Source organism: Netta rufina, assembly GCF_964035555.1.
Source record: "Netta rufina genome assembly, chromosome: 20".
Lineage (NCBI taxonomy): Eukaryota > Metazoa > Chordata > Aves > Anseriformes > Anatidae > Netta > Netta rufina.
The window spans coordinates 9,736,415-9,750,980 of NC_140144.1; the positions used below are offsets into that span (position 1 = coordinate 9,736,415).

Here is a 14,566-nt window from a genome sequence, read left to right on the forward strand (position 1 = left end):
GTTGCTGTTCTGTCCTCTCCTCTGTGCCAGTCTGCTCTGCTCGATGGCTGCCTCTGAACCCTCAGGCTGCAATTTAGGCTCTTATCTCTCACACACCCTGAATAGCTGCGGCTCCCCTCTTGGACAAGCTCTGCATTCTTAGCACTGAAACCTCTAATCAGGCCGAAACCTTGGCTTGGAACAGCTTGAGATGGGAACTTTGTGACTCCAGTCTGCAGCTCAGGAATTCCTTGTTTGGTTAGACTTGAAAAGCTGAAATGCTGCGGATATCTGAGCGCAGACTGCAGCGACATTTATTAGATTAGCAGTTTGAGTCTGTATCTTCAAGAGAACTTCTCTAGAGACCACAGGGATCCTTGTAGATGAAAGGATGTGGTGTCAGTATCTTGCCTCACCATCTGAGCACTTTCCAGTAATAACGAACGCTTACAATACTGACATCGCTGCTGAGAGCAAATCTGTAGAATTATAAAGCATGAACAAATAATTGAAGACATAAACCAGAAACAAGAGTTGGATTCAATATAAGCCAAAATGCTGATGGAACAGTACATTAGTCTGCTTTGCTCTGCAGTGAGGACACCTTGGAGAAGACACAATGTCTTTTCTCAGGGTACTTACTGAAATTCAGCCCATGATGGCAGTAATTGATGGTCACTGCTGTAGGGAAACAAATTATTTTTACTCTTGTTTGCTTGCCTTTATCATATTCATGTGCCCTCCATGACTATCTGAGCCAACAGCACCTACGGCTTTGGGAAGTGCAGAATTTCAGCTTGTGGTAGAGGATATTTGTGGGAAGGAAGTTTAGAGCTCGGAAATGTAGGGATTTCACAGGAAATTAATATCTAAAGATCATCCAACCAAGGAAAAGGAGCAGCATCAAACAATCAGCCTAGGCTTGGCCATTATATATTGATGGCAACAGTTTTGGTTGTAATTACGGACACAGGGATTAGCTGTAACCCTGGGGGACACAGCTGCAGGAGGCAGCTCTCCCAAAGCAATGCATGGGCAGCACACAAACAGAACAGGGCAGGTTCACCAGCTGAGATGTGGTATAAGGGACATGTGGCCTTCTGCAGCCACCGTTTTGGGAAGGTTTAAGAAAAGCACTGGCAGGCCTCAGTGTGGGACACCACTGCCCGCTGAAGCCCAGCACAAAGACTCTCTAAAAAGGCTGCGTATGGAAAAGAGGAGAGTGAATCACTGCTACAGCAAGGGTTTTCCAGCTGCTCCCCATTCCGGGTTGTCTTTGATCAAGTGGCCACTGCCACTCTCCTGGGTTGTCCTGGTAGAAACTGGGCTCTGAGCGACCCAGCGCTGACAGCTTCATCCCCTGTCTGTGATCTGAGGCTGCCCTCTGCTGCTTGCTGAATAAACTGTTCCCTCCTGGTAATCTGAAATGCGAGGTAGGAACAGCAAGAACCAGGGAGGTTACCCCTGGATTTCACATAATGAAACTTAAACACTTTGACACTAAAAAAGTCACTCACAAAGGTGGAAAAATCTAATCTGATAGCATAGACTTACTTTATATGTTCAAGCTTTTCTTTATAATCACAAAGGCAGGTTATTATTATTATTATTTTCCCTAAATGAAATCCAAATTTCAGAATTAAGCCCTCTACTCTCCTGAAACCAGGATTCAGGTGTGCAAGACAGGGATGCTGGGGAGAGGGATCAAAGGCTGGACCAGCCCAGAGGGCAGGGTGTGAGGAGAGGTGCCCTGGGATGAGGACTTGGGTACAGCTGGTTTCTCCCCCTGTGCTGGCACTGTGTCCTTTCCCCATCCCAGAGCTGCTTCCATCTGGGCCCTGGGTTGGACTCACTGCTCCTGAAGCACTTTTCCCACTTCTCTGCAGCCATCCAGCCCCGGGACCCATCGCCGCCAGGATGCCAGGCGCCCTGGGAAGGACACAAGGGCTTGTCAGGAAAGCTGCTGGCATCTCGCCGCAAGTTTGCAAGCTGAGATCAGCCTTCAGGCACCTCTTGTTGCTGTTTGTTTTCTTCGCCGTTCCTGATGGCCTCTCCCTGTGCTGCCGTTGCTATTGCCCTGCACCGAGAGGCCCAAACAAAGGTGTGGCGGTGGCTGATGGCTGGCAGGGCTGGTGGGGCTCTCTGGATGGCCTCGTGCACCTCCCAGCACTCAGGGGCAGGGCAGGCGCTGGCCTGGCCTGGTTTCAGAGGAACCTTTGCATTCCCAGCTGGTGCCAGGGAGCTGGTGCCTGCAGGTGGCTCGGCGCTGGGAAGGAGCCGAGGATGGGTGTTTGGTGCTGAGCTCCTTCTCACACCTTCCTTTGGAAGCAGCTTCTGGATTTGGACATAAGAAAGGTTTCAGCTCCTCCACAGATCATCTCCAAAGTGTTCCTCTAGGTGGTTTTGCACTGCTCCTAAGTGGAGACGCTGTTCCTCGCATGGGTGAGGCTACAAAAGGTAAGTGCTGAGCAGGCAGTAATGGGGCCATGGGAGGGAGCTGACCCGACCCCTTGGCCATACACTATTTGTCTCAAGTGAGCACACGGCTCCTGAGATCCCAGCATAACTATGTCATTTACCAGCTGTGTCATATGTCTGTCTCCCCCCGGGATTCCTTCACAAGGCTGAGAAAATTAATGATAGCAGGTAACACTTGCAACAACGTCAGAAATGTAAATGATGAGGGTCTTCATTAGCAGTCAGCAATTACAGATTACAGAGTAAAAATATAGAGAGGAATAAAAAAGATCTAGCCTGTTCTCAAAGGGCAGCAATAAGTAGTCCTTTTGCATGGTGTTTTTTTTTTTTTTTTTTTTTTTTTTTTCATCCATGGATGTCAAGCAAGCAGAACTCCAGCACAGCTGAAGGATGGCTAGCAGCTCTGCACCTGGAGGATCGGCTCCTCTTGCAGGTAACTGGGTAATGGTCTTCCATTTTCCTCTCCACAGTCATATTCAAACATAACTTTATTTTAAACCAAGGATTTTCTCAGTGTTTAGTTTAATGCACGTCTTCAATTACAATGGAGGAAATATTTTGAAGTTTGGCAGTGCTGGACTATTTTGTAACTCTGTGCTCGCAGCTCTTACAGCAATACCCTAACTCCCCTTTCCCTTTCTATCAGCAGTACCTGCTCTTTGAGTCTTCCTCAGCCTGAAGTCACCAAGACTCAATTTCTGTTGAATGCATGCAATAAGTTTGCAGCAGGAGGTCTTCTATCTGATGTGTTGCTTTGTTGCTGTTGTTTGTTAGATTGTTTTTCTTTAAAAAGACATGAGTAAGAAGCCATTCTTACTCTCAGAAGTAACCCTGTTTTTTTTTTTTTTTTGTAAGTAACTAGTACCAAGTAGGATGGAAATGGGAACATTCATCTCAGTCTTTCTTAAATACATGCAAAACTACCAGCTAATATTAGAGGAGATGTTGCTGACTAAGCAGTAACGCAGCTCTAAGAGCATTAGCTCTGACGGAGCTGAGCACTCGTTGAATACACGACGTATACAAACACAGCCCAGACTCAATTTTCCAGGAGCAATTCCATGTTTCAGCCACCAGCTCTGTAATCTGTTCAGGGCTGGGCACAAGGGGAAATTGTCTCTAGTGAAGACAGATGTGAAGAGATGTTAAACCATGCTTTCATCTCCTGTTTTCCACAGATGTGGTCCTGGCTTGGAAGAGTCTTCAGAAAGCCAAAGAAGTGGTACGTGTGATCTGGGGAGCGTTACCTGTCACAAAGCTTTATTGCTCCCTGCCAGCTCCCCATGCGTTCCCTCAGCAGATTTTTTTTATGGAGATACTGTATCTGAAAGCAGGGGAAACGTGCCATTTTGTTTTCCTTTTGCAACAAACGTACAACCTCTTTAATCGTTCATTAACTGACCAACAGGGGATAAGGAGAAAAGCAAGGAGTCTTACAAAATTGCACAAAACTCTTGGAAAGAAATGACGACAGGTAAAGGTTTGCCTTGCTTGTGGTTGAAGCCCTGAGCAGAACAATAGCTGACTCCCACTGAGCCAGGACATCCTCTGGATTCTCCCTGTCTTATTGTCCTTTAGTAGGAGACACAATAATATTTACATTAGGCACACTCAGATGCAGTCATAACCCTGAAGTTACGTGGATGAGCAGAGAATATTACCCAAACACAGTGTTGCTTGCACGGCCTGATGCTCATACTGTGCTGCTGAAGTCGCTATTGGCTTGAGCTGCTTGGAGCTCAAGACATTTTTAAAAGCCCTTAGAAGGGCTCTGGTAAAAACCTTAGGCACAAATACATGCAAAGTGTAAATAATGGGGAGAGAGGTGATTTCATCTCTTATCTTCCCAGTCAATTGCATTCTTTCCAGCCGTAGGAAATAGCACCTGGAACATGCTCAGACACGCCAGTATTTACAGAGTAACTAGGAGCTGCAAAATTAATCAGAGAAGCAGTGTGTGCCAGCAAAAGGCTACCATGAAAAAAAACATATGTCTCCCTTCAAAGGAGAAATCTGTCTTTTCACAGCTACAAAGGATTGAAAACAAATTGTATCATCAAACGTGGAGCCGTGCCAAATTGCAGACAGCCAGAAGAAAGCTTTGGTGTGAAAAAAGCTTTGGTGAGTTCTGAGTTCCTGGGAAACTGCTGAGGCTGGGGGGCTGCTTCAGTGCTGCTGGGATGGGAAGGGGACCAGAGATGGTGGAAGGCTCTCTTTACTGAAAAAAAAAAAAAGTATGTATTTTCCTTAGCTGTCTATTGCTGTTCCCAGAATTTCACACTGCCCGAGGAGTCCTGCCTTGCTGAAGAGAGCTCAGGCAAAAGATGCAGCACCAACACCCAGCAGCTGCAGCAAAGGAAAAGCTGCTTGTGCTTTACCTCGGAGGGTTCTTTTTTCCTATCAATAACTGAAGTGATGTAAATGCAGCATCTTGTTTGTTTATTTTTTACAATGTGTTTAAAATAATATATAAAAGACAAAATGGGATACAAAAAAAAAAAAAACCCACACAACAACAACAACAAAAAAACAAAAACAGGAAGTTTAACCAAATTCCATGAGACGTAAGAACTAATGACAAGAACAGACTTCACTTGTACTTATTTTTGCATCTGCTGGGTATTTGTTTTTGAGCTGGCTCAGTGACTGGGAACAGTTTAACCACCAGCCCTTAGTACTGATGGCTGCTGTTTCCTCCCAGCGCAGCAGAGCTCCGTGTCACGCTCCTGAGGCCAGCTTGCTGCCTGCCCTCTGCTTCAGGCTGTGAGAGGCATGCTGAGCTGATCTGCTACAGGCTTTGCTGGGCCTTGTGGTTTCGCATATGAATCTTTTGTCTTGCTTTCACACCATCTGTATTATGGAAGGAAAGATGAGATGAAGGTTGGTCTCTGGGTTTAAATGCCGGGGCACGACGTGACCTGTTGGAGCACATTTTAATGCCACGTGCCGCAGTGTCGCCCAGGTAGCTGGGACACAAGCTCCTAAAGGCAGCTCAGGTTTCTGTGCAAGCCAGTAACCGAGTCCTTGGGCTGCCCTGAGGACCTGGGTGGCATGGAGACAGTGTACACAGAAACTTTTACAACAAAATCATACCTGGAAGCCCAACGGGCCAAATTCCTTTGGCCAATAGTCCCTATAAAATGAACCATTTTAATGGTTAAGGAAACTTTTCTTGCTACTATTGACATAATGTTGTTACACTGTAGATGGGGAGAGAAGCAGAGATGAAACAGCTTTGAATGAGAAGAAGAGCGATGCGGTTCCCTTGGCCTGCAGGTAAGTAATAACCTTAAAGTACAGCGCTTGCAGGATGGAGAGGCAATGGCATGCAGAAAGGGATTTTAAATCCTAGGATGCAGGACTTCAGAAAAAGTTTAGCCCCATAAATGTTTCACCCTCATAAATGCTGATCAACAAGCCAATGCCATCAGTCCTCTGCATTAGTCTACCTGCCTTAGCCCATGCTTGTAATAATGTATCAGACCACGGTTCCCTTTGCCCTTTCCCAATATTATCTTCGTTTGCCAAACTGATAGTAACAGACAAAATTTTGATCCCATGGAGACACTGAGACCACCAGCAGAATGCCTAGAAACTCAGCTGATGTTAGCAATTTAACGGATGATTTAATAATTCACCTTACATATTCAGTCTCGTTTTTTTTCCTTAAGAGAAGGGATTTGTGCCGCCCTCTCCCCTGCCTGGTCACAGAGCTGTCTCCAGGAGAGCCCTGCAGCGAGCCCCATCCCACCCAGCACAGCCCCCCTGTCCTCCAGGGGACACCCATGCTCAGCCCCTTGTGGGATGTGGTCTCCTGCGATGAGCCTGTGCAGAGCAAGAAGGGACATTTTCAGGGAGCAGATGGATTCAAGAAGTCATGCAGGGCAGAAGGGGAAATTTCCCTGCTCCCCGCATCACCCAGCTCCCTCCCCAGCAGGGAGCAGTCAGTTCTCAGCTCCCGTGCCCACAGCTGGCACACCTCGGATGTACGGCCCTGCACCAGGCAATGGGCCCAGCGATCAGAAGCTGGCGGAACTGTGGAAAAAATCACCCCAAAAGAAGTTAGAGCAGCTCAAGAAGAAGATCCAGGAGCAGAAGCAGAAGCAGCAAGCGGCATCCCAGGTGCAGGAGTGCCAGGCTGCAGCACGTGCTGGGGGGCTGCCACCAAAGAGCCCCCTGAGGAGGAAGGTGTGCACAGTGGTGTCGGCTCCTCCTGCTCCGGTTTGCAGAGGTCAGTAGGGGTCTGGCATCTCCAGAGAAAGGCTGGGACTGTGCAGTACCTATCCGTGCCTTGGCACAGCTGCGTACCGAACCACACAGCTCCCACCCCATGTTTAGTTACGTGTTGGGCAGCAGCTGTGTCTGGGCAATAAGTCCCTTTATTTCTGCAGCCCCTGGGGGAGCTGTAAACCTCCCCGTGCTACAGGTACCTACCTGCTTACCTCACCTCTTTGGATTTACAGCAAGCTCAAATTTATTAATTTCTTTCCACATAATAGTGAAGAACTTGCTGCAAAAATATTCCTCCCTCCCCTTTCTGCCCAAACACTGACTTCTCTTTCCTGCAGAGAAGCACACCGCAAACAGCACACCTGCATCAGCAACTTTTTCATCCCTGGTTGCATTTCTTTGCCCAGGAGCAGGTACACAACAACACCGAGTGGCCTGGTCCTGGCACTGAAGCTCTGTGAGAGAAGCCCTTTGGTGGCTGTGCTCCCGGGGTCTTTTAGTGGCTTTTCTTAGCCTGTGGCATGGAGCTTCCATCTCCCACGCATCTGCATGCTGTAGCTTTTGCCAGATATAAAGCACAGAATGGGTGGCATAAGCACGTGGGAAATAAGAGCACTGCAGCGTGGGGAGGCATCGCAGGTATTTAAAGCAGGAATTGTGTAGTTCAGAGGCATTACAGAGGATTTAGCAGATCATTCAGTGGAAGTAGTGGATCTGAGAGCAAATATCGGAGTTCTTTATCCTGCTTTGCTGCTAAATTTGGGCCCGGAGTGCCATTCATCTACAGCTGTCACATTAGTTTAGCATAATTTAAGATCTCAGGTTGCTCTGAGTAATGCACGGACTCGAGAGCAAGTACTTACTGCCCTAGGGCCAGCCCAGTCAGCCTGCCCGCAGTCCTCTCAGGATTACTGAGGCTGGATCAGAGTAGAGAAGACGAGCTGAAAAGCTCTGCATAATAAATCTTATTGCTGTAATAGCATTAGCGTTAATTCATTGGGCACTATGATCCCTGTCACACACCATCAGCTTCCAGGGTGTTTCCCTTAGATCTGCTCCAAACCACATTTTACAGTGACACGTGGAAGTCTTTTACGGAGCTCACCTGGGGTCTCTGGGAGCTCACACGGGTTTCCAGAAAGACCCCAAAGGGAGAGGTGCCACATGGCACCCGCTGGATGTGCCTCTTGGGTCAGGGCTGTTTGTGCAGCACCCTGTTGTATGCATCGATGGGGCAGCAGATATAACCCTGGGGATCCAGGCCAATGCTCGCCTTGCTGGGACACCTCCAGTGCCACAAAAAATCATAGAATTGTGGAAAAATGGAGTGCTGCTTCCTCTGTGCCTGATCCAGCTCTGCTGAGTGTCAAGAGAGACTCCTGTTTCTGTGAGCAAACAGGACTGGGTCCCCCTCATCCACCCCTGCAGCTCGGGACAGCTTCAGCTCTCAGCCAGCTTCCTGGGAAGGCAGCACAGTGTGCAGGGAAAGTGGAAATGTTGTTCTTCCTAGCAGGCCAGCTGGCAAAGAAAAGGTGGCTTGCAGCTGCCACCTAAAAGCTGCCGTTTGTGTCACAGTTTTGGTTTGCTGGGGACAGCTGCCAAGTGTGCAGTTTAATTTTACCTACACACTAACTCTTTTTTTTTCTTTTTCTTTTCTTTTTTTTTCCACCTGATTGAAGACCAAAGGGAGAGAAGTTCAGCACAGAGAATTCAAGCACAAAGCCAGAGGCAGCCTTCACCCAAATCCTCCAAGCTGGAGAGAACAGCAGCAAGTAAAGGTAAGGATGAAAATCACGAGAAATGACAGACTGATGGACAAAACCACCCGAGGTCACAGCAGCTGGATACTCACCTGCCAAAATATTTATCTGCTTATTAAATAGTGTCAGATCCTAGGACCCAGTCAGGGATCAGAGCCTGGTATATCCAGCAAGTAACAAAACCAGAGAGAGACAAAAATCAGCATTTGTTTGAGGAGGCAGAAGATGAGCAAGGGCAACACGAGGACATGAGGCTTAATTTCTGGGTTAGCTGCATGCGAAGCATGCCGAGGCCTCAGGGAGGGTGTCTGACCAGCCACCTGCTAGCACGTGCTGTCACTGGCTTTTGGGTAAAGTTTGGCAAGTCGCTGCCACAGACCCTCCCTCGGGCTCTCCCTGTGCAAAAAGGATTTGTCACAGGCCCCATGCCGATGCCCACAGGCGTTACCTGAGAGCCAGCCGCTGTGACCTCCGACAATTTGTCACGCCGTTGCCTGCAGCAGTTGAATTCCAGGCCTGCCAGGATTAAAAATAATCAGAAATAAAAAATAAGCCACACGTCCTAGGTGGGAAGGACCATCTGTCACCTGTTCCCTCCTGTGCTCGCTAATGAATGAGCAGTGCCACCGAAAGGTAGGATTACCAATCACTAGCCTCCACGAAGGGTATCTCTAAGTGCAGATTTGAATTATTGGAGCAATTTTACCCATTTAGTGCTAGCAGTTTGCAGTGGAAATGGTTGCGTTCAAACTTTGGGGGAGCAAGGCAAGGAGTGGAAGTGCTACGGGTGCTGCTCACCCCAAGCAGCTGTGTTTTACACTGGCAAAAGTACCAGATCTGCAACTTCTGGGAACAAAAAAGAAAAAAAATCCGAGCTATCTAATACATGCAGATGAAATTATGAGCAGAGCTGCATCCTGCACCCTGCTACCTGAGTACTATTTAAAATGCATGAAATATGTAATAATTTCCCTCTCCCTCCTTTTTTGTTTTAATGGATTGCTTGAAAAATGGCTTGATCTTCCTCTGAGAGTGGGTCATAATAAGACCATGGCACATGAAACATTCATCATTGTAACTGCCAGTGTCATGGTGTCTTTATTGGCTATTAGTTTCTGTCAGTGAAAGAGCCGAGGCAGGGCTACGAGGAGATGAATGAGGGGTCAGAGGTCAGAGCTGGAGTGCTCAGGAATTTGATGAATTATAAATTTGCTGTAGTTAACAAAAAATTAAGTCACAACAGCTATAAAATATTCATCTGCTCAAAGGTAGAAGAAAAGTGGAGAATATTTAAATCAAAAGATTTCCTTCTGGTGAGTGATTTCATCACAAACTCAGGCTGTACTTGAACTTTGACATAGATTTTTAGTAGTTAATAAATACTTTGTAGATAGAAAAGGTTTAATTGAAATCAGACAAAACGGCGAAGTGAAGATCATTAGAGCTGCATATTAATTTGTCTGTTGCATTTTGAGAAACTAAGCACAGTAAATAAATGCATCCTCCTGCATTTTAAATACCGCTAACCTAGGAAACACAGCAATACAGTGAGGTGCTCAATTAAAAACACTGATGGATCTCAGCCCGCCCGAGCCCAACAGATTTTGGCAGTTCCACCCATGGTTTGGGATAGCTGTGGAGAAGTCACCTTGCTTCTAGCTGTGGTCACAAAGCGAAGGACAACCCCACTAACCAGTGTCCAGAAGTACCCCACAGCCAGCAGAGGGTTCCCAGCGGTGCTGTACGCACACTGCTCAGGATGCAGACAGCTGCTGAGCAGAGGCCAGGAAAGCCAGACTCAGTCAGTTGGATTTATCCACATCTCTGAACTGAGGCTGGTAACTATTTAAGAGTACAGTCCTTTCTCTAAAAAGCATGAATATTTTAGCCAGGGTAAAACTTAAGGGGGGAGGGAGCTGCCCTGCAAATACCAAAGAAGTGTCTGTTTTGTTACCTGCTGCTCGAGAAGTGTTTGCAATAGATGGATAATCATGCCAGTGCAAGTATTGGCATGCTGTGAATGCAATCTGAAATTATGAAGTAAAACGGTGATAAATGTTGTCTATTATGTGACACCACCTATTAAGCAAGAATAATTTGTTTGTGCTGCATACTGCAGCGTTTATTTTTGCATTATACATGGTCCCTCGTCCTGTATTGCTCATTGATTCTTCCACGCTGCATCCTGCTGATTCTCACCAGTTTAAAAACAAATTAGTTCACCCTAGTTAGGCTGATGCAATCACAAGGAAAATCATATTTTCATTATCCCCTCCCTCCAGTTCTCAAATCTGCTGGAACCCAGCAAGTACCAGCTGTCTGCAGCTGCCATTGCAGAGGGATGCTATCAGATGCTTGTGTCCTGACCTCTTCTTTTTGTTTTTGAGGACTCTGGGGTTCACTGCCTTCTGAGTAAAGATCGTAAGAACTGTATGAACATGACACAAGTGATAAATGGTATAAATTGTAAGTCTGAGTGCTTTAAAAACTTTTTGTTAACTTACTCTGACTGAAACTTTAGATCTCCCCACATCTTCAGTGTGATTTCTGGACATCACCATTAAAAAGAATTATGATAAAGCTGTAATTTTCATTCAAAGAACACGTGAGGGTTTAATAATGAAGTTCTCTGTTTCAGATACAAAGCTACCCGGTGCTTCTGCATGGAGAGAAGGTCAGAAGCTAGCTAGGCAGTTGCTTGGTCCACCCCCTGCATTTCCAAAGCTGCAGAGCACAGCTGAGGAGCAGACCACTGGAAACGCCTTGGGTACAGTTGCCTCTCACTGCTACGCTAGTTGTTTTGGCACGTGAACAAAAAAGTGGTGGACCACTTATTAAATCTAGTTGAAATAAATGGTTTCAGGGCTCTTCTAAGCACCTATCTTTAAAGACTCGAGCAATAACTCACTTGTCAAACAGAAAAAGCTCTGCTTTTCAGCCAGGCTGGTTTGCCAGACACAGCTGTATGGCTTCCCTGGCCACAAACTGCACATCATTTGTATAACTGGACACTGCCACTTCAAAATTAGCAGAGATTTGTCTTCCATCTAGACTATAGAACATTTTACAGCAGTCCTCAGACCTGTGGTAGGAAGCAGATTTTGAGATGCATGTGATAGACACAGGAATTGATACATCACTGGAGTGATAACACCACTGCCTTTTCACAATCATTTCCACAGAGCCTGAGCGAGGATTTGTAGCAATGCCAGCAATGGGAAACAGCTCTAGAGAAAATGGAAATGAACCTGCGGGGAAAAGCCCTGAATTCACAAGCTGCACAGTTCCCCCCTACAGGCCCGTTGGAGGGAGCAGCAGTGCACCAACCAAGGATACAAACCCAGTACTCAGCAACCTGCATCTGCAAAGCCAGTGGCAGGAGGAACACAGATGTAGCAGGCTCCCAGAAGACACTGAGAGAGCAGAGGCAGAAGTTCTGCAGCAATACCCAGGGATCCGTTCTCCTTCACCTGAAGCTCAGAGCACGACTCCCCCTGCCTTCACTGAGGACAAGATAAGAGCTTCGTTAATAAAGGCTGGAGCCAAGCCCGGCAGCTCTGGGAAGTGCAGCAGAGGAAAAAGCACACCTCCTCAGGGATGGAAAGGCTCAAGCAGCCCTCTGCAGAAAGGGCCTGAGAAAGAAAACCTTAAATGCCCTTCAAAGAGGAGGGTAAATGTTAGAAAACCTCACCCCTACAGCCCTGAAGTTGTTCGGGAATATATTCATAGGAAGAATAAAGAGAGAAAGAAAAAAAAGCTAGAAGAGAAAAAGTCTCTGATGAAAGCCATGGAAATGAGAAATAAGAGGCTGCAAGAAGTATACAGGAAACAGAGAGAAGCTGTCGGAAAGAAAACACGTTCAGACCAGACACACAGCCTGAGCAGGGGAACAGCTGCTGCGACACAAAGCCCTGGGTGTGCACTTGAGCAGGTAAGTCATAAAGGAAAGGCAGGTTGAAAACCCTACAATCTTGATCACTGCAACACCGAGTAGGACACAAAATGCTCCATGCAAATGCTCTGAAGCATCAGAAAGTTTTATCTGGAAAAACAGAGCAATTGACTTCTAATTATAGCAAGAACTGCTGTGCTCATTAATAAGGCTGGAACCCTGGACTTCAGGGTCAAAAGCCTGGAAATCTCAATTGCTTTAGCTAAAAGAACAGGTTTGTTGTTTGGCTCGTGCATTTTTCCGGTTACATGAAGTGATTATTAAGTGGAACAAAGGCCAAATACCATTCTTATTGCCCAGTTATTTAGTGCTTACACTAATGGTCACTTTTGTTTCAGAAGCAAACCAGCAGTGGAATCCTGGAGAGGAGTTTCATGGCCTGGGTGGATGAAACATCCCATACTCTACTAAATAAAGATCACAGAGACAGGTACTCAGATGTTAAAAGCATCCTAGAAAGCCTCTTTCTCAGCACACTGCAGACTTTTCATAGAGTTCTGCTGAAAGCTTTAAGAAACAGAGCAATGGATTAATTTACTCTCTTATCTCACCCTAAAACAGGCCTCATTGAACCTAAGTCCAAAGCAGTTACAGCTCTGTAAGACGCAGCTTGTGTGTTTCAGGATGTGAAATAGGATTTTTTTCCTTCTGCCAACGCATTAAATGAACCTGCATGGTGCTTTACCTGGCCTCTGTGTGCTCTGGTTTACCAGCACTGCCTGAGCTACCCAGTGCAAAGCCCAGTTTCAGCCTACTTTTGTGATTTGTGTTTTTAAATAATTATTCCTTATCAGCGCCAAGCAAAACTCTGAATCTCCCTTCTATTTGTCAGCAGTTTGAGCTCCATCCTGAATCTATCATGTGACAAAGGTATCTACAGATAGGGAAATCTGTTTCTTTTTCTTTTGTGAAGTGCTTTAGCTGAGGACACTGGTCAGTGTAAAAACCTAACGTTATTTGGTTTTATAACCTGACAGTTCTGCTTTTTATTTAAACAGGGATCAGCTTCTAAAACGAGATCAATCACCTAAAAACAGAGAGACATTACCTTCTGCAGCAGCACTGGGATCTGAATGCTGGTTCCTGAGTCCTCTGAAACGTGAAGACTTGGGGGACTGCTCTCCCCCAGCTCTCTCTATACCTCCTCTCAGCTTTTCCCTTCCTCAGAAAGATGCAAAACTGGACTCCAGGGACTCGGTTTCTGGTCTTTCTCCATACAGAAATAAGTGGGATCGAGTGAAAGCCATACACAATCTATCCAAGGAACTTGCAGACAAGATTGAGATGTCAACCAAGAGACTCAGTGCAACAAGCAGGGCTGGGGACTTTGCTGACAAAACATCAGCAGAGACAACTTGGGACCTTTCCAACAAGTCTTCTGTCACAGAGCCTGAGACTTCCAAGGATGAGCAAGACAGGACCATGACCTTACAAATGCTTCTGGGAGACCCGGATCCTGCTGAGTTATGTGTGTCTTCAGACAGAGCATTTCATGGACTGGGCAGGATCGGCCTTGTGGGCACTGAGGAAGCAACGGGCCAGGCCAGCCAGAAGAAAATACCCACTTCTTTGTCTGGGGGGAATGCTGGGGGCAAGGAATTACCACGGAACACCCACAGCATAAAATCAAGGCATCTCAGCCCTGGGGAACACGTGAGCAGCACACTGAAAGGTAGATAATGTTGGTAAGATGTGTCAGGGATACTCCCATACCATAGCCCAGCTCTTTCGAAACTATGAAGGCTAATCAAAGCGTTGTGTCTTGGGAAAATCCCTGAGAAGTGGGTCCTCTCGGCTCTATCTGAAGTGCCGATTTGGACACATCACTTCACCTTCTGGTGCCCAGGCTTTCCCAGCAGTAAGAAAGGAATGATAAGCCTAACCCGACATACTTGGAAATGTGTGGATAAGAAAAGCCATATGGAAGTTAAGTGCTCGCACATAAGCAGGCAGAGAATAGGTGCCAAAGCTTGAACATTTCATTTCTACAAAGAGCATGTTTATTAAATGCCTTCATTTGTCTTTTTAAAAGGTTTCCCTATGAATAAAGGCTCCGATGTGGACATGAGCCTACTGCATGAAAAGCCAATAACCAGCCCAGCCTTTCCATCTCACGGATTCCTCACTAGAAGGTAAACAAATTTGGATATATTATTCTCTGCTAAAA

General features: G+C 46.4%; 1 protein-coding gene across 1 annotated transcript in view; it reads left to right on the plus strand.

Annotated features, from left to right (window-relative positions):
• Positions 1 to 2,417: 2,417 nt before the first annotated feature.
• CCDC187 (coiled-coil domain containing 187) overlaps positions 2,418 to 14,566 on the plus strand; it is a gene marked incomplete at both ends in the record, with an annotated part of 46,498 nt that continues 34,349 nt past the window's right edge. Inside the window, 11 exons of the mRNA XM_084298819.1 lie at positions 2,418 to 2,436; positions 3,636 to 3,679; positions 4,485 to 4,578; positions 5,664 to 5,733; positions 6,234 to 6,688; positions 8,367 to 8,465; positions 11,086 to 11,214; positions 11,630 to 12,378; positions 12,738 to 12,829; positions 13,398 to 13,990; positions 14,432 to 14,531. Coding sequence (XP_084154945.1) covers positions 2,418 to 2,436; positions 3,636 to 3,679; positions 4,485 to 4,578; positions 5,664 to 5,733; positions 6,234 to 6,688; positions 8,367 to 8,465; positions 11,086 to 11,214; positions 11,630 to 12,378; positions 12,738 to 12,829; positions 13,398 to 13,990; positions 14,432 to 14,531 — 2,444 coding nt within the window. The remainder of the gene's footprint in view (positions 2,437 to 3,635; positions 3,680 to 4,484; positions 4,579 to 5,663; positions 5,734 to 6,233; positions 6,689 to 8,366; positions 8,466 to 11,085; positions 11,215 to 11,629; positions 12,379 to 12,737; positions 12,830 to 13,397; positions 13,991 to 14,431; positions 14,532 to 14,566) is intronic.